This window comes from Ovis aries, chromosome 13 (assembly GCF_016772045.2).
Source record: "Ovis aries strain OAR_USU_Benz2616 breed Rambouillet chromosome 13, ARS-UI_Ramb_v3.0, whole genome shotgun sequence".
In the NCBI taxonomy this organism is placed as follows: Eukaryota; Metazoa; Chordata; class Mammalia; order Artiodactyla; family Bovidae; genus Ovis; species Ovis aries.
In genome coordinates, this window is record NC_056066.1 from 39610017 (window position 1) to 39630141 (window position 20125).

General features: G+C 42.6%; 1 protein-coding gene and 1 long non-coding RNA gene across 21 annotated transcripts in view; one reads left to right on the forward strand and one right to left on the reverse strand.

Annotated features, from left to right (window-relative positions):
* Positions 1 to 20125, reverse strand: part of RALGAPA2 (Ral GTPase activating protein catalytic subunit alpha 2) — a 290584-nt gene that overhangs the window by 163747 nt on the left and 106712 nt on the right. For all 19 annotated transcript variants that reach the window (XR_009596074.1, XR_009596073.1, XR_009596071.1 and 16 more), the window contains 5 exons: positions 18890 to 18980; positions 17481 to 17657; positions 5916 to 6109; positions 4888 to 4986; positions 4501 to 4656 (listed from right to left, as the gene is read on the reverse strand). Coding sequence is in view for 9 of the 19 variants with exons in the window: in XM_060397513.1 (XP_060253496.1) it covers positions 4501 to 4656; positions 4888 to 4986; positions 5916 to 6109; positions 17481 to 17657; positions 18890 to 18980 (717 nt within the window). In the remaining 10 variants the exon portion in view is untranslated. The remainder of the gene's footprint in view (positions 1 to 4500; positions 4657 to 4887; positions 4987 to 5915; positions 6110 to 17480; positions 17658 to 18889; positions 18981 to 20125) is intronic.
* Positions 6368 to 15364, forward strand: LOC121816160 (uncharacterized). 2 transcript variants are annotated; one of them, XR_006055593.2, is made up of 3 exons: positions 6368 to 6490; positions 6630 to 6740; positions 14816 to 15364. It is a non-coding gene; the product is annotated as an uncharacterized LOC121816160 (long non-coding RNA). The 2 variants fall into 2 exon arrangements; XR_009596080.1 differs by lacking the exon at positions 14816 to 15364 and adding an exon at positions 6825 to 11210.

Genomic DNA, 20125 nt, shown 5'->3' on the forward strand with positions numbered 1-20125 from the left:
GGAGCCTGGTGGGCTATAGTCCATGAGGGTGCAAAGAGTTGGACACAACTGAAGCAACTGAGCACACACGCACAATAATGCAACATCACAGATGAAAATGACAAAGACCCTCATTTCCCAAAATTTCTATATGCAAATTTGCAACCATAATTGCACTGATGTAAGCTCCACATTTAAAGGCGAATTTAACTTTGATGTATTTAACAGACAAATTGCATTAAGACCTTCAATCTGTAAGTCATTGTTAAAGAATAGTTTACTTAAATTTTAAGCAAAGAAAACTTTCCAGTCTTTGATATATGTTCTTAGAAACATAAAAATAACATTCCTTTCCTCAACTGTCCTTTTCCATTTCACACATATTGATCTGTCCATATGTTTTAAATAATGATGAAATTAATAGGAACTGTTTTTAATAAATCCAAACCCTAGCTCCTTTCATGTCCACATATTCAGAGGGGGAGACTGAGGTGAAAAAGCTGCTTAAGTATTAGGACAAACGAAGCAGAACTGGGAACAGCTTTGGAAGAGAAGCTGGTGAGGAACCGGGTGGGAGCAAGGGAGGGTATTGCAGGCAGGGATGGGAGGAGGGGTCCAAGGGAGGAGGACTCTGAGTGGCGGCAGGACTGAGGACAAAGCCCAGGTGAGAAAGGACAGGAGGAGGGACGCGGTCAAGGCCTGTTTGTTTGCCCAGCATGTGTGGCGTTGAATCCACAGGAGAGACAGACCCTGCTGAATAAGCCAGGCTTCCCGAGAGCTCTCACAGCCCTTCTTCTGTGTGGCATTGGGCAAATGCCCTCAATATCTTTTGAGCCTTAGGTATTTATACAGCGGGTCATGATATTTGTCTAACTGAACTGCAGAGAAGAATCGATGGACAACATCACGAGTTCCCAGCCCAGGGTCTGGTACTGCAGTCAGTGGTGCGGAGATGGCGACCCTCCGCCTCCCCAAGCCCAGACACAGAGCAGCAGGCAGGAGGGAAGCCAGCGAGAAGACCCCCTGCACAATCAGTCCAGGCAGTCCCAGAGCCTTCCTGACTCTTACTCATAATGTATAGTTATTTTCGAAAGTCTTTACCATCTTAATTATTTTCTAAATCAGCAACAGGATCCATTTTTTTCTTAAAAAATTCATAGTCAAGGAAAAATAAAGCTATTTCAAAGCATTTTCTCCATCACACCAATAAACCATAAACTCCCGCTGTATACACACATCTGACTGTGGGACATGTCACTCAATAAGGTCTTAGTTTTATCGACAAAACTGTTGAGTAACTGGTCCAAATGATATTAAAAGCAGGTGGTTTGGAATGTGCTACATTTTGAATTCTGGCTGTTTGGTATATGTATTCCAATTACTTTTTTAGAATACGGAAATGACTGTATTTATTTATGTAACTAATTTGCTATTATATTAGATGAAACTGCTACTTTATATGGCTGTAACATAGAACATCATCAGAGAGATATTTTACAATTTTTTTTAACAAGAAGAAATCTACCGTTTCTGTAAGTGCCCTTATGTTTGAAAAAAAAAGATTTTTTAACATTTTAGATCTTATTTATAATTGCACACTTTCTAAGTCACTACTGACATGGTTTTGCTACTCTCCAATATGGGAAAGCATCTGTAACTTGGGCCAGACCATAGCACCAAGCTCCCCAGGGAACTGGGTCTCCCAGGAACTTCCAAGGCTCCGTTTGGTGGGTGAACCACCATCATGCAGACAAGAGTGCCACCCAGAGGTGAGAGGAAGAAAGTGACCTTGGATTTTATTTGGAAGACAAAACTAACCTGTTAAAAATCTAAAAATGATTAGCTAGTACTTATTTCATTAAAAACTAAGGAATATTTTCTTACAAGGTTTTCTCTGCAAGAAAGAAGCTGTCCAGTGCCAGGCTACATAAAAGCATAGCACTTTGAAAACTCTTTCAAGACAGAAAGTCCAAGTCACAGGTGCACAGTTAGTCAATTAAGAAATTGAATTTAACTGTATTCTTTATAGCACACGCTTTCTTTGCTTTTTATAATTAATATAACATGTGTTTCCAGAAGTCACAGAAGTTCTGGAGCAACAACCATGACCTATTTAGACATGTGGACCAAAAGTTAAACTAATTACCGGAGACATTTCTTACTTAAATGAGAAAAGTCTTTCATTAGAAAGCCTTCTGCATAATTTACTTCTGGCAAAGGAATAAAGTTTATTTAGAGTAATTCTGTTTGGCAGACAGTCATCACTTCTCAAACATATACCAGTAATTGTTAAGGTTACAGCAAAATAGTCAATTCTATGAAACATAAAAACATGAGCTTCTAACGGTGGAAACAAAAGGCTGATTATAAAATAGAGATTTACGATATCTCTGTTCTCTCTTAGAAGTCTGGATGGTGGGATTACTACTAGCAGTGGGCCAGCATTTAAGATTTATGTAGTTTAAAATGAACTACAAAAGATCAAACCTAACCAAAAATAAGGCATACATTAAAGTGTTAAAATTTTACATAAAAACTTTGAAAACTCTTTTTTCTACTCTGAAAAATCCCATTTTTGAAATAATGTTAGGGGTTCTCAAATGTTATAATATACAGACCTCATCTCATTTTACTGTTTCATTTTTACTCCAACACGCTTTAAAATAGAAAGGATTCTAAACACACCTATTTACACGACTTTCTGGAAAACTCATTCTAGAAATACTAAGTATTTACAGCTGACTTCAAATTTATTTGTATTAAATTCTACAAAGAATTCTACAGAGATTGTACAGCTAATTATCATTTCCAAGTAGATGTTTTTCCTGCAAAGCTTAGCAAAATACGCCTTTAAAGGTACAGGGTTGTTAACTGCACCTTCCTCTCTTGGTTCTGTCACTGAGGGATCTCATTAATATCTGTGAGTTAATTTTCTTTCCTATTTTTACCCTTAATCTTCCACATGCCCTAAGTTGCATCATTCTATAAAACATGCTTTCACCCGCAATGATGGCTCCAACATATCTGAGCAAGGAGTACAAACAAGTCTACTTAAACATCCCTATTTCTACACGCATCTCAGTTCAACCTGCTCCATAGATGTCCACTGCACGCTGCTGGAAACGTAGCGAATATGACAGAAACAACACAGTAGGACAGTAAGGCTATTACTTTGGGGGAGAAGCTTAATGACTAAAGCTCAAAGACTTTAGCAGGGAATATTTCACAAGGGTTTTAAACAGGGCCCAAGGCAAGGCTGGCAAATTTGGAGAATGACCTCTTACATGAATCAAAAGGTTTCTGTGTCTGCATCATATATTCAAAGCATCAAATAAAGACAGAAAGGATGGCTACTCGGTAGTTCACAAATGACTCTAGTTCACTGATAAGTATTATCAATTTAAAGGGTAAATTCTGAAACATTCCCAAACCTATAATCAGTCAAGAGGAAGTGAAGTAAAAGTCACTCAGTCATGTCTGACTGTCTGCAACCCCATGGACTATGGAATTCTCTAGGCCAAAATACTGGAGTGGGTAGCCTATCCCTTCTCCAGTAGATCTTCCTGACCCAGGACTTGAACCGGGGTCTCCTGCACTGCAGGCAGATTCTTTACCAACTGAGCCATCAGGGAAGCCCAGTCAAGCTATCAGTCAAGAGGACCTGGTGCTAAAATTAAATGCCTTCACATTTCTTAAACTCTTCCCTTTCCTTTTTGCCCCCTCCAATGCTACCATCTTAGTTCTTGCCATTAAAAAAAAAACAAAACTATATTTGTTTAATTACTTCCTCATTAATCTCCAGGCCCAATGTCCTACTCTATCTTAGCACTGTCACATTTCTAAACCCATCCTCCAAGTAAAGCCCAGGACAATCTCAAGCTTCACAAATCAACCTTGTCACCTGCTGGCTTGACATTCAGATAGTAAGTCGAGAGTCAGTGGTCCCACCCCCTTCCCTGTCCTCCGCCCACAAGCAGGGGGCTTCTAAAAGGAGGAAGGCCAGAGGCTACAGGCTGGTGACTGGTGGCTCCTTTGGCCCTTCTGTTTCAACTTAACCACCAATCACATTTCTTTAAGAGAAATTAATTCCCCTTCAAGAGATGTCAGAAACCATAATTTAAGGTGAGGTCATTCTCGAGAACATCCTAACTCCTAAAACAGTAGCTTTCAAACATTTTTAAATGACCAAAGTCATTTTCTTCATAACAATATCTAATGTAGAACTCCAGCAAAAAGATGAGTGAGATGAGTATTTCTGAGGCTGACAACAGGCAAGAGATTAGATCACATAGAACTGGACAGGCCACAGAGTAAAATTCAAATTCGGTTGGTGAAATACGGAGTCAGTGGGGAGAAGCAGCAGCCTGGATGAGACACGTCAGACTCATTCCTGAAAGGCCACTGGTGCTGCTGCATGTGAAAGACTCGAACGATGGAGAATTTCAACCTTCAGGGGTACTATGATAAACCCCAATGTCACCTGCAAAAACACGACACGTACAGTGGAGGCGTCACAGATACCTGGTCCTCGCTGGTCAGTCCCAGGTGCATGACGAGGTAAAAATGCACTAGGAAGTCTGAGCTGGGCAGGACGTCCTGGCGCCGGGTCATCATGGAACAGATCAGCTTATAGGCTTGCAGTTTGCCTTCCTTATAATCGTCAGGCAGCGTCGTCGCCTGCCAAGGAGACGTTCAGAGATTTAATCAACCCCAGATGCAGATGCCTTTTGTCCTTTCATTTACTTCTCAGTTGTCCACAAAGTTGTTTATGGAGATGCGGGAAGCGCTGGCTTGAGTAAGACCCAGCCTGTCTTCAAAACATGCAGTCTTGAGCAATTACATTTTTTAAACTTAATTTCAGAAAGGAAGGGGAAATTACAATAAGGGAATAAACACATATTCACTTGCCTTAAACAGCCATGATGCAAACATTCTGAGCGGTGGGATCAAGGCAGGAGGAGATGGAGAAGACTGGTTATCCAGGCTTATTGCCAGGTTATCCCGTATCTATGATTCGAAACAAGGAGAATTTTAGGCAAGATAATACACGGTTTATCCCAATGACACGTCAATATCGTGCTCCACGGTCAAACAGCTGCTGTCAATTAAATTTCTGTAAGTTGAGTGAGAAGCTACAGCATTTACAAATATTTCTTTTATCATGAGATCTACTGTCTTTTTTAATTGTGTGATGGTTTTAGATCTAATGCAAAACTAAGGCATTGTTATTCCTTCAATCTTAATGCTTGCAGAGGTCATCCTGAACTTCAAGTGATAAGGAATAGTTTCATGAGTTATACTGTATAAACACAAATCACATTTTTGGAAAAAGAAAAAAGTACTAAAATGGGGAAAACATATATTGTAAACAAAAACCAACCCTAGGATGAAAATTGTATGTATTCTTTTACAAACAAAGGACAACAGATTGTACTTTTACAAAAATTATCCTCAGAAATAAGATTATATACTAATAATGGCTTTCCATGTGGACGGTGAGGTTAAATTTCTTAGCATTTCTCTACATTCAAATTCTGTACAATAAGACCAGTAGTGCTTTTATAAAGAGAGTAACTACAACTATTGTATAATATCCCATTCTTTGATATCCTATAGTAATAGTTTATTTATGCATTAAATAACTTCTGCTGCTGCTGCTGCTGTTAAGTCGCTTCAGTCGTGTCCGACTCTGTGTGACCCCATAGATGGCAGCCTGCCAGGCTCCCCTGTCCCTGGGATTCTCCAGGCAAGAATACTGGAGTGGGTTGCCATTTATAAAAGTATTTTTTATTTTTTGATCATCAAATGTACTTTGTTTCAGTATCTAAACTCTTGGTCCAGAATATGTTCACAAGTTACATGCAACACAGTTTTTAGGTTAAGTGACAAATCAATGTTACCATACTAGAATGAAAGGTAACAATAGCAGGACATACCTTTGCTAGCTTGTACCAGAGTTCATAGAGATAGCCAAACACCCTGGCATGGATTTTGGGTGACTGGATATTATTCACATCTCCAAGGATCCCCAAGATTCTTCGCCACAACACAGCGGCTGAGTCTGGATGCCAACCAGTGAGGGTCCCCCCAGCAATTATACTGCAGTCATCAGCAAGGCATTCGCTGCTGTCTGTGAGGTAAAACGTGTGTTAACACAATTTTTATTTCATTGTTACAGACTTTTATCTTTAGTGCAAATGACCCATGCTTGAACATGTATGCAAATTCAGAGTAAAACAGTTGAGATGAGGTGTGAAATGGCTGACAACTTGGAAGGACAGGGAAGTGAGACTGATGAGGAAATGTCAGATGACTCTGATTCTTCCATCTAAAAGGGTGACAACCCAGAGATGACGAGACAGTTCCTAGAGACCCTGAGAAGGTCTTCATAAGCAGTGGAGAGGAAGGAGAACTAGAGCAGGAGGCGGAGGGAGCAGGGTCATGAGGAAAAGTGGCCAGGACTGCTTCGCGGCGGGAGTGACATCTGTGGTGCCTGACACTGTTAACTCAGGTTTGTGGGATGTATAATTTGCTTATAACAAGTTTTATCCTTCTTGGATTCAAGGAGCTATAAGAAATGTGTATGATCATGTAGCTGTCACATACACCACCTCCATAACTGACTTGAAACTTCCTCTTCATTCCACCAGGGCCCCTATGCAGTCGGTTCCCTCCCCGAACCTCTGTTCCAGACAACCACTGCCATTTCCTATCCTTACAGCATTGCCTTTTCCAGAACGTCAGATAAATGGAGTCCTTTAGTAAGTAACCTTTCCATCTGGTTTCCTTCGCTTAGCATAAGGCATTTATTTGAGAGATTCATCCATGCGGTCGTGTATCCACAGCCGTCATAGTTTATCCAATCACCTGATGAAGGACACTGGATAGTTTCTGGTTTTGGTCTGATTAGACCTAAAGCTACAAATGTGTACAGGCTTTTGTGTGAACACATATTTACCCTTCTCATCTATAAGACCAGAATCACAAAATGGTATGTGATATTTCTTCTCCTTTAAGTGGCTGCATGTTCCTAAATGCCTCAGAAAGTGTGTCCTCATATGTCTGAAAGTCTTGGTTCCCTGACTGGTAAATTCATAGCTTGGCTGGGTATAGAATTCTGTGATGGAAAAGCTTTGCTTGTTTTCCTACAGTTCCCTTTATAATCTTAGATTCAAAAATAATTCTGATAATTGAAACATTCGTGTGAAAAATTTTTGACTCTGGAGAGCTACAACATATCTGGAACAGGTTGAAAAGATGGCTTCTCTTTTATTTGAAGCTTCAGTAAAGCTAGGAATTGTCCTCTACTTTTATAAATCTATTAGAATTAACCTATTGAATTGTTTTTAATTTTTATGTTGTTTCTATTGCTTTCTTCCTTTTTTCACTACCAGTATTTCTTCCTTGATCGATCTTGCCTATTTGCCTATTTTATTAATGTTTTTAAAGAGTGCTCTTTGCTTTTTCTATTGCTTTGTAGTACATGTATAGAAGCTGATTTTAAAAAGATACTAACAAACATCCACCACCATGGAGGATCATTCCAGGTGCATGTGCTGTTGGGGTTTTTCAGGTCCAACCACAGAAATGGAAGCACAGTCTACGGATGCAAGGAAGGACCAGAGCCAGCCAGGAGCAGGAGAAGAGTGTGACAAGGAGCACAGGCAAATCCACAGCCGGCTCTAGATGCTTCCTGCACTGTGCCCGAGAGAGCCGCTAACAGCTTATTATGTTTATTATGCAAAGAGCACAAGAGCCTGAAGCAGAAGATTTCATAAGGATGGTACGGGGGTCACGGAAAGGCCTTCCCCAAACCAGGAACTGTTTCTTCTTAGAGCGAAACACACCAGTATTTCCCACATCAGTATCATAAATATACTCAGACATCCGGGAATGTGAAGTCAAGTGGGCCTTAGGAAGCATCACTATGAACAAAGCTAGTGGAGGTGATGGAATTCCAGTTGAACTATTTCAAATCCTGAAGGATGACGCTGTGAAGTGTTGCACTCAATATGCCAGCAAATTTGGAAAACTCAGCAGTGGCCACAGGACTGGAAAAGGTCAGTTTTCATTCTAATCTCTAAGAAAGGCAATGCCAAATAATGCTCAAACTACCACACAATTACACTCATCTCACACACTAGTAAAGTAATGCTCAAAATACTCCAAGCCAGGCTTTAGCAATATGTGAACTGTGAACTTCCAGATGTTCTAGCTGGTTTTAGAAAAGGCAGAGGAACCCGAGATCAAATTGCCAACATCCACTGGATCATGGAAAAAGCAAGAGAGTTCCAGAAAAGCATCTATTTCTGCTTTCTTGACTATGCCAAACCCTTTGACTGTGTGGATCACAATAAACTGTGGAAAATTCTAAAAGAGATGAGAATACCAGACCATCTGACCTGCCTCTTGAAAAACCTATATGCAGGTCAGGAAGCAACAGTTAGAACTGCACATGGAACAACAGACTGGTTCCAAATAGGAAAAGGAGTACGTCAAGGCTGTATATTGCCACCCTGCTTATTTAACGTCTATGCAGAGTACATCATGAGAAACGCTGGGCTGGAAGAAGCACAAGCTGGAATCAAGATTGCTGGGAGAAATATCAATAACGTCAGATATGCAGATGACACCACCCTTATGGCAGAAAGTGAAGAAGAACTAGAGCCTCTTGATGAAAGTGAAAGAGGACAGTGAAAAAGCTGGCTTAAAGCTCAATATTCAAAAAGCTAAGATCATAGCATCTGGTCCCATCACTTCATGGCAAATAGATGGGGAAACAGTGGAAACAGTGTCAGACTTTATTTTGGGGGGGCTCCAAAATCACTGCAGATGGTGACTGCAGCCATGAAATTAAAAGACACTTACTCCTTGGAAGGAAAGTTATGACCAACCTAGACAGCATATTAAAAAGCAGACATTACTTTGCCAACAAAGGTCCGTCTAGTCAAGGCTATGGTTTTTCCAGTGGTCATGTATGGATGTTGAGAGTTGGACTGTGAAGAAAGCTGAGCGCCAAAGAATTGATGCTTTTGAACTGTGGTGTTGGAGAAGACTCTTGAGAGTCTCTTGGACTGCAAGGAGATCCAACCAGTCCATCCTAAAGGAGATCAAGTCCTGGGTGTTCTTTGGAAGGACTGATGTTGAAGCTGAAACTCCAGTACTTTGGCCACCTGATGTGAAGAGCTGACTCATCCGAAAAGACCCTGATGCTGGGAAAGATTGAGGGTGGGAGGAGAAGGGGACGTTAGAGGATAAGATGGTTGGATGGCATCACCGACTCGATGGACATGGGTTTGGGTGGACTCGGGGAGTTGGTGATGGACAGGGAGGCCTGGCGTGCTGCGGTTCATGGGGTTGCAAAGTGTCAGACACGACTGAGCGACTGAACTGAACTGAACTGAAGAGACACATATAATCCATGCTGGAATCCCACACACTGCACCTGTATAGACAGCAAAGGCCAAATTGTGGACCTTCTGGACTCTCAGATTAACTTTTACAAAACCTCTGGCTCACCCTTCTGATGTTTAGTCTGTCAAATGAGTGTGGTATCAACCATCTGTTGGTCTGAGAAGGTCTGGTGAAGCTTCAACAAACCTTACAAATAAACCTAAGCTCCCAAGTGAACAAACAGCATCATATGGCATGTAGTTTTCTTATGAAGAATGTGATAAGTCTTTAACCCCATACGGGGTTAAAAAAGAGTCAGGAGATTTGACGACTTAGACTTTTGCTCCATCCCCAAGTATCACCCCAACAACGCAGCCATCAGAGGTGGAGATCAGCCTTCAGCCTTCCAGTCATTCCGGGATTTCCCTTGAGTGATAGCTCCAAGTAAACAGAGGTCAGGTACCTTACCACCTGCGTCTCCCTGCAACCTGCCAACGATCCATTCTCTGTTGTGGAAAGATCTCCCTTCCCCACCAGAAATTTATTCCTCAGTGATAAAATTCTAGGTAACATCCTCCATCATATTATCAAAATACAGGGAGTCTTTTCGAGGTATTTGAAATGACTGCATGCTCAACATTACCATGAAAAAAATTTTTAATGAGTTGAAATGTTTTTGCCCCAAATGATTCCACTTGTGGCATAAGCAACGGAACAGATGCTGACATTTCACATGTAGATGGTTCCTCAGTGAAGCGGCGCTTAATTAAAAATCGGGATTTGAGAGATTTCTGAAAATTTCACATTCACCTTAAAAATATCAAACAGTTCATTTTCTTTTTCATGAGCAAAAGAGCACCTTTTTATTTCATTCTTACTAAAAATGCTTCAGAGACATTAAATATTTTTTAATTAAAGTAGGAAGCCTTGTAAACAAAATTATATCATCTTTCCCCAAACACGTACAGGCACAATACAGAATGCTCACATACAGGAGCAATCTGAAGTTTAGAACTTTGCAAATGTACAAAGGATTTTAGTCATGAAATAAGTCTTGGTGATTGGTAAAATGAGGCAGCCAACCAGATGGCGGCTTCACATGGCAGCGGTTTTGTGTAGGTTTGGTGGAGTATAGATGAAGCATGGCCAGTGCTTTGAAAATGCTTTTCCCGTTCGAGTTGAAAAGGCACAAAGTCAAAAGCTCAACTGAAACACTTTAATTCTGGGACCAGAAAATTAGGCCTAGACTTTGATGATTAAAAAGTGGAGAAACAGGGGACTTGCCTGGTGATCCAGAGGCTAGGACTCCATGCTCCCAATGCAGGGAGCCCAGGTTCAGTCCCTAGCCAGGGAACTAGATCCCGCAGGCCACAGCTAAGACCTGGCACAGCCAAATAAATAAAGAATGCAGGTTGGCACTCTGTTGACCATCACTGTGGCCTTTCTCATCTGCTTCCCAGACATGTAACATTCATTTAAAGATCTCCAAGGTAGCGTCTGCCTGCAATGCTGGAGACCTGGGTTCAATCCCTGGGTCGGGAAGATACCCTGGAGAAGGAAATGGCAACCCACTCCAGTATTCTTGCCTGGAGAATCCCATGGATGGAGGAGCCTGGTGGGCTACAGTCCACGGGGTCGCAAAGAGTCGGACACGACTGAGCAACTTCACTCAAGGTAAGCAACCAATCTCATGGTGTTTATCATCATGATTTTTCTTCAGAACATTTGATATTTTCAAAATAGATCAAAGCCTGGTGGAGATTCCAAAAATGTGTGCAGTGACAGACACTGATAAAACATTCATCCAAAAACAGTTTTGGTGGCAGGTAACAGGGATAATTAAAAGCAGAAGCTATAATTCAAAGTAGAAGCGGTCAAAGGATTTCAGTAACAACGTTGAGAGGCAGGGTTGGGATAAATATACTAACAGAGATTTTGAAACTCAATCATACATATTTTTTACTATTAAAAAAAAAGGTTAAAATGTGTTGTTTTTAGTTAAATCAAACAAGAGCCTGCAGCTGCAAGCTGCTGCTACTGCTGCTAAAGTCACTTCAATTGTGTCCAACTCTGTGTGACCCCATAGACAGCAGCCCACCAGGCTCCCCGGTCCCTGGGATTCTCCAGGCAAGGACACTGGAGTGGGCTGCCATTTCCTTCTCCAGTGCATGAAAGTGAAAAGTAAAAGTGAAGTCACTCAGTCGTGTGTGACCCTTAGTAACCCCATGGACTATGGCCTTCCATTCCTCCATCCATGGGATTTTCCAGGCAAGAGCTGAAAGCTGAGTCATCCCCTAACTGAAGTACGTACTGACTGATCCTCTCCTGTCATGCACTGTCCTGGAGCCAAAAACCAGCTGTGAACAACCAATCACCAATGGCAATCCCATCCCTGAAGTGGGGCAACACCACTGACCTTCCTCCACTAAAGTGAAGTGTTGAAAACGTCTAACTGAATCTTATCTTGAGATGTAGCACTAGACTTTCAGTGGTTGAGAATCCTCTTGCTAATGCAGGAGCTGCTGCTGCTAAATTGCTTCAGTCGTGTCTAACTCTCTGTGCGACCCCATAGACAGCAGCCCACCAGGCTCCCCCGTCCCTGGGATTCTCCAGGCAAGAACAACTGGAGTGGGTTGCCATTACATTCTCCAATGGGTGAAAGTGAAAACTGAAAGTAAAGTTGCTCAGTTGTGTCCGACACAGCGACCCCATGGACTACAGCCTACCAGGCTCCTCCACCCGTGGGATTCTCCAGGAAAGAGTACTGGAGTGGGGTGCCATTGCAGGAGACACAGGTTCAATTCCTGGTCTGGGAGGATCCCACATGCGCAAGGACAACTAAGCCTGTGGGCCATAACTACTGAGATTGCACTCTAGACCCTGTGCTCCAGAACAAGAGAAGCCACTGCAATGAGAAACCTGCACACTGCAAGGAAGAGCAGCCCTCACTCGCTGCAACTAGAGAGCAGCAATGAAGACCCACAGCAGCCAAAAGTGTTTTTTAAAAAAAGAGAATATCACCGATCTAATAGGTACCTGGAAAAGAAGCAGCACGGAAGCTGGCCCTTAACCTTCAAGGTTCTGCTAACTCTAAGTTCTTAAAAGTCTCTCTGACAATGAAAAGAAACTTTTATTTACGCTGGAGTTGAATTAATGACAACACTTTCTTATGGTTAGTCATTTTTTTCATCTCATTTTAAGAAAGTCTTCCCTCCCCCAAGGTCTTAGATTTTTAGAAGATATTTTCTTTCAAAAGTTTTTAAATTTTCCTTTTTACATTTGAGTATTTATCCATTGGAACTCGGCTGCAGGCAGGGTGTGAGGTAGGGATCCTGCCCCCTATTCTGCCCGCTGGCTAAATGTTCTGCATGCTTGACTGGGCAGCCCATCCTTCTCTTGCCAGATCTGGAAGGCTACCTCTTTCATGTACGACTCCATGTCCTTATATATCCAGTATATGTTTTATATTCCATTCTTTTAGTCCATATGTCTATCTCTGTGATTAAAACTCTCTTTAAATAAGTCTCATCACACTTATCCCATAATTTGTCCTTATCAGGACAAATGTCTTATTTTTTCTGGCCTCTCAGTAAGTTCTTCAGTTGGTCCTGGCTATGGCTTAGTAATCTTTTTATTTCTTATAGCATCAAAAGCAGTATTTCTAGACTATAAGCTTATTTGCTAAATAAGAGATGAGGTCAGCAGCAATATCAATACTTAGCTATTATTGTTCAATCATTCAGTCGTGTCTGACTCTGTGACCCCACGGACTGCAGCATGCCAGGACTCCCTGTGCTTCACCAGGTCCTGGAGTTTGTTCAGACTCATGTCCATTGAGTCAGTGATGGCATTCAACCATCTCATCCTCTGTCATCCCCTTCTCCTCCTACCCTCAATCTTTCCTAGGATCAGGGTCTTTTCCAATGAGTTGGCGCTTCACATCAGATGGCCAAAGTATTGGAGCTTCAGCTTAAATATCAGTCCTTCCAATGAATATTCAGGACTGATTTCCTTTAGGATAGACTGGTTGAATCTCCTTGCTGTCCAAGAGACTCTCAAGAGTCTTCTCCAAGACCACAGTTCAAAAGCATCAATTCTTCGGTACTCAGCCTTCTTTATGGGCCAACTCTCACATCTGTACATGACCACTGGAAAAACCATAGCTTTGATTATACTGACCTTTGTTGGCAAAGTAATATACCTCTGCTTTTTAGTATGCTGTCTAGGTTTGTCATAGCTTTTCTATAGAGTTATAAATACCCCCTTCTTGAAAATCATAAGCTCAACTGAACAAGACTTACATGTAAGTCAAGTCTACTTTCTTATTTTTGGTATTCTTGATACTCTGGCATCTGGGGCCTCCCTGGCCAGGAGGGGCTGCCATTCCCATGGCAAACAACATACCAGAGAGTATGTTGTTCACATGTAAACCTCACAATCCCAAACCAGGCATCGTGACCACCTTCCTCTGTCTAGCTCTCACCAACAAGGGGATGCCCTGGTGCCCTCATTACTCCAGGGTCTGGCACCCGGCAGCCTGGGCCAGTGTCGGTGCTTCAGACTCGGCTGAAATGATGTGAACCAGCTGATCCCCAGTCTGCTTAGTCTGCCCTGCCTTCCCTTCCCTGAGCAAATGACAATAAAGGATGTTCCCCATGTTTTCCTCTCTCACCAACCTGGGTGACCCACCCTCCATGTGCCCTCCTATGGGGCATGCTGCGTCCATATTTCTTTTTTCAAAAATTTCTTATTTATTTTTAGCTGCACTGGGTCTTCATTGGGAACAATGGAGTTTTTCTAGTTAAGCCAAAGTGGGGGCTACTCTCCAGATGTGGTACACAGGACTTCTCATTGCAGCGGCTTCTCACTGTTGCAGAACACAGGCTCAGTAGTTGTGGCACACAGACTTAGTTGCCCTGCAACATGTGGGATCACCCCAGGTCAAGGATCGAACCTGTGTCCCCTGCATTGCAAGGCAGACTCTTAAACCCTGGACCACCAGGGAAGTCCCCGTGCCCCTATTTCTAAAAACTTCTTCCTTCATGACAGTCACCTCCATGTCTCCATATCTTGCCATACAAATCCCGGACACATTTTGAAGCAGTCCACTATAAATTTAACTGTCATTTCCAGAAAGCATGAAATGATTTAAATAAGAAAGCAAATACAAAACTAAACTGCTAGCTGGCCAATGATAAAGGAATTTAAGATTTTAGAAGCAGCTTATTATTCCAAGCATTTAATAACTGGCATGTTTATTCAGTGAGAAATGGAGATACATTCAAATTGTTGGACTGCTCGCTTTGCATGTCCTAGAGATCAGGGTAACATGAGTTTTACTTTGTCCATTTACGAAGAAGTTTTTCTCCTAAGAACTGAAAGTTAAATTCAGAACAGTGATAATCCATAAACCTTATCATATTACGGTTTGTCCTTTTCACAGATGACAAGATGAACTATTGAACTGAGTGTACTGATTCTCGATATTAGGATTTCAAAGAAGAGCTGAGTATCTGGAGGAGTTAATCACAGCAGAGAGAGCATCGTATGAAATTACCTCACACAAGTGTATTAGACCGAGCGTACCAGGCACACTCTGAGATGGGATCAGAGCTAAGCCTTCCAGAAGGCAGACAAAAGAGGTAATCACACAATTTTCTCTCTTTTCAGTAAAAGTAATTAAAGCTAGTCCTCGTTTAGGTGAATTCAGCTCACTGAAAATGCACTAAAGTCTTCAACAGTACCATGATGATGATTCCCCTTGGATAATCTGAATATTGGACCCAAAGAAGCCACTAATTCCACAAATATATCAATAATTCTCAAACAGTTTGAATGGGGTTGGCAGCTGTAATTTGAACAACAGTGTAGAAGAAAGGGGTGGGCATAACTCTGCAAATGGAGTCAAAACACTCTGGAAGCCAGTTCCAATACTGGGGCCTACTTTCCAGTAAGATGACACAACTTCTCTGGGTCTCAGCTTCTCCACCCCTCAAACAGAATTTGTATAACCTGACCTGCTTACCATAAAAATCAAAGAGGATGTCTCAAAGTTCTTTGTAAGCTGTTAAATCCTTCGTAAATTTATGATATTATTATTCACAATTATTACATTTATTTTCTATATATAATGATTTTGTATTATATATATTATAGAAATTATCATTATATATATTATAAAAATGATTTTCATCATTTCTATAATGAAAGAACCACAAATTTGAGAAGCACCAATTACTACCCAATAAGTTATCAAAGTAAGCGCAATGGTTTTGCCAAGTGTTTTCTCATTGACCTTACAAGGCTTCTTCCATGGGCAGAGGTGAACATTTAGACCAAAAATGTCCACGATCTCTTAAGGACGGCACATACAGCATTATAAGGCAATGTGTAGTTCATTTACAGTTAACTGGTTTGTTTTTCCAGTCTTAATTAAGATAAACATTAAATGTACATTGAGATCATCCTTCTTGGTCTTATCTATCTCATAGATAAAAATTTTTATCCAACACCATTTTCCTATGTAAAATTTATGAAGGTTTTATGCTACTTTATTAGAAATTTCCCAAAACACAGAGACTGGTTAAAATTTATACTGTAATTTATGAAAACCAGTTTGCTTAGTTAAGAAAAAAAAAGCTAAGTTAAGAGTTTAGCCTTTACTTCTAATTTTAAAATGATTTTTAGTGGTTTAATACCACTTTTTACTCAACACGTGCTTTGTGGTTTGCTGTTGCGGTTCTCATCAAGGATGTCTATGGACCTGGGAACGTGGTGGGCCAGGAGGGACGTGGCCGTGGTGGGCACCTCCCACACTGAGCTCCTCAGAACACTGGCCTCTCCCGACAATTTCTCACCAAAACCAAGCAGAACAAAAACCCAACCTCTCTTGGTGCCCTCCATGTGACAGGCCAGGGAACTGAACCTGAAGCGAAAGAGTTTCACTTTCCCAGGGTCACACGATATGTATGTACGCATAAATCTGCTCTATACGCTTGACTCAGAGGCTCACTCACTGATTCCGCCAACAACCCTATAATAGGGACTATTAGTATCTCCACTTTCTTGCCTGGAGAATCCCAGGGACTGAGGAGCCTGTCGGGCTGCCGTCTATGGGGTCGCACAGAGTCAGACACGACTGAAGCGACTTAGCAGCAGCAGTATCTCGACTCTACTGTAAAGAGAAACCGAAGGACAGAAAGATTTACCAGCTCAAAGCCACCCACCAACTCCTTGGCAGAGCCTAGATGCAGTCCCAGAAAGTTCGGCTCTATAACTTATTCATGAATCTTAGAACTACGAATACTCAAGGGAAAAATGTTGCCCCCCCCCCAAAAAAAAAAACCAGAATATGACGACATTTTAAAAAAGTTTAAAACCAAAATTAAATGATATGTTGTTTGAAGAGACAGATACTGTGGTTAACACTTTATAAAGAAGTGGGAATGGTTATTAAAAACCCCAGGAAAACTTAAATAATTGCAAAAAATAAATTAATTAATTAAAAAAAAAACTACTGTGGACAGGGTCACAGTATTCACATGAGATGACAAGAGAAGAGAGGGACTTGAGAAGGGGGCCCCCCTGTTGGGGGTCTCACTGGTGGGGCAGCTATTCTACTTATGCTCAGGGCAGGCTCACTGGTCCATAACATGCGTTACAACTTATCTTGCATGCATCAAAGATTCTACAGCAAAGTTAAAGAAAACAGTAACAGGTAAGTATTCAAATTCTCTAACATCTCCTGGATTTGTGGCACATGTAAGTTGGAGAAATCACTTTTCTCTGTTTTCAGAGTAAAGCAAATCTGCCATCCCTGGATGGCAAAGCGTTGGCCTAAATATCACCCACCTCCTCACGTGTTGGGCAGCGGGTGTGGGCACGATGGGCTTCCTCCCTGTTCTTCTACTGTTTCAGAACCCTCTGCATGCAGCACACCAAGACTCCGCTGCTGATTTTGACCAGGGGGTGGGGGTGGGGGGACTGGGGTGGGCACGCCCATATGGGAGGGGGCAGCCCCCATGATCACTGTGCTGAAGGATGCCCTAGCACCCTCACACCTGGGAAACCCTGTGAACGCTGCTGCCTCATCTCAAGGACATGGTTACCTGTTAGGTTCGAAGCATCCGTGGGCCGGAGCTGTAACCAGTGGCGGGCGTCAGTGTCAGTCACAGTATCCGCAGGCGGGCTCAGATCTGGGTCTTCCTCGCAGGTCTGCCAGTGGCTCAGGGACAGCTCTGCCTCGGTGCTGCAGCCCAGAGTGGGGTCACTGCTCACACTGTCACCTGGAATGACGGAAGACACAGTCCAAGATGGCCAAGGGCAGGACATGAGCACGTCCATGGTCCTGGCACACAAGGACCTAAGCAGCTGCCCCTGGGGACAGGGGCCTGCGTGGGGCCCCTGGTCAACGACACACAGCTTCCAGGTGTGGATGTGAGTTCTCTTTATGGGCCCTGACTCTTTACAGGTCTTAACTGAGTTCCCCTGGTACCCACAAGAGCACATCCTCACACCATGTACCCTGACTTACTCAACTACGAAACAGGGGTGGCTGGAGGAGGTGGATGAAAATTGATCCCACTACAAAGGCAGGTTCATGCTTCCAGGCTGAAGAATCTATGTCTAGACATGAACCTAGGCAAGTCACCGAGGATCACCAGGGGATGACGCGTCCCACCAAGAGATTCTCCCCCTCTAAGCACTGAAATGTTCTGATATGTCATGGTACCATGATGCTGTCAAAGGCTATGAAGTCCTACCTGACTATTCAGTCTGACACAGAACCGCCTCCGTCGGTCTGCCCCTTACGTCCCCTGTCTGCTGCACACAGGCTCGGGGTGCCCACCCTCTCTGCCTGCAGCCCTCCTGGCTGCCCTTTGTGTCAGCCGCTGACAGTCCCCCAGCCTTGCTGCTTCTAATCTACTGTCAGGTATTCCCATGCAGAGAACTGACAGCTGCCCCAGTCACCTGCGAGGTTCCTCACTTTGCCTGTCCCGGGACTCTAGAAGGTGGAGCCTAAGAGTTCCTGCTCTGCCCTCCACCAGGAACAACCAAGAAGGAGGGGGCACAGCAGAGGACCTCAGGGAAGCAGAGTATTAGGGCTGCATATCACAGTACCTAATGGTATATCTCAGCATCCCAGTCAAATTTTAAATACTTATACCACTGATGTCAAGGTACTGCGGAAGTTTCGTGTTCCGAACCTGGGGGAACGTCCAAAAGGAAGACCATTCTTCCTTCTGGGCCTGCCTCCTCACCAGCCATCAGCCTTCGTTGTGCTTTTCACCTGGAGAAAGACCCAGGGCTGGAAAGACAATTCTCGAAGGTAACTGGGTAATGTTTAATGTTTGACTGGTACTAACCACCCATCTATCCTGGGATTCCAGGAATAAAAATGTCCCATATCGCAACATCATGTCTTCAGATGATATCATTCGCGTTAGACGGTCAAAAGGAAACAAAGTCTATCCGTGCTGAAGCTGGAGGAACACAGACTACATCTCCTGGTACTTACTCTTCTGTCTCTCCCTATATTTTCCTTGTATCTGCTGTGAGTCATCTTTCAAATCCAGTTCAATGGGGCTGCTGCTTCTTCGAACTAAGATCTTCAGACAGAAAGAAAGATTGTGGTGGTTACAGAAAAGTTTTAATTTTTACAAGACTGTTAAGTTTCTAGTCCATATGTCTAAAGAAAAAGAAACAAATGAACAGTAAGAATAGTAACAGAAAACTGAATGACGTTCTGAATTGGAAGGATATGGGTTCACTAATTACTGTGACCAAGTTATAAATTACCCAAGACCTGAAACTTCAGGCTTCTGTTTATCAGTTGGCATCCAATTAACATGGTCTATGGAGGAGAGATGCTAAGCTACATGGAAATCGTTTATGTTGAGGTTCTATTTGCACCTCTGCTTGGGTACACATGCATAATGGATATCATCCTCCAGGAGGTATAAGTCACCAGCATGTTGGCAGGGAGGGCGTAAACCCCACCCAGACCCATTCAATGCCTCCCTTGTTACAGGTGCAGCGGGCTTCCCTGAGCACTGCTCAGCATTGGACCTTGGGTTAAATATGGGACTAGAACACTGGGAGGCAATCTGCGCCCCCTACATTTTACATAACCGGCGTGGAAAGACAAAACGTACACAAATTACACAAAATGATCACAATGTACATTAGCAAAATATTCAAGTCCACACTCTCGAAAAGGTATGCAGAAGAAAGTGTTACCTTGATCGACTCACAGTGACAGGAGAGCTGCTCAACAAGGCTACAGACATGAGGTGGTAGAGAGTAGGCAGGAAGGGGCTCAGGGCAGGAAGCACTGAGAAATCAGCAAGTTCTACGTGCAGGAAAAGAAGCCGATTACAGCAGGCCATGCAGGGCAGTCAGGTGAAGAGGGAAAACGGTAAGAAGGAAACGTGACCACCTTCTACAAGCGGCACACTTGCCAAGGGGTCTCCAACAATAGGCTTAGGAATTTCACCCCAGTATTGACAAAATGAGCAACCGTATGTTCCAGACAGTAGCTGATTGTGATTAAAAACATAATCAAAATGGTTAAGTTGACTTACTATCTGTGGAATAGAGTTAAGAAGAAAGTTGCTATGGAACTATAATGGTAATTCAGGAATGAGCAGATAAGGCTTTTGATGATAGAAAAGGAGAAGAAAATATAAATTCTAAAAATGCTGCAGAATGACAGACAAGTGCTTATATAAGTGTTGTCCATAGGAATGGAACT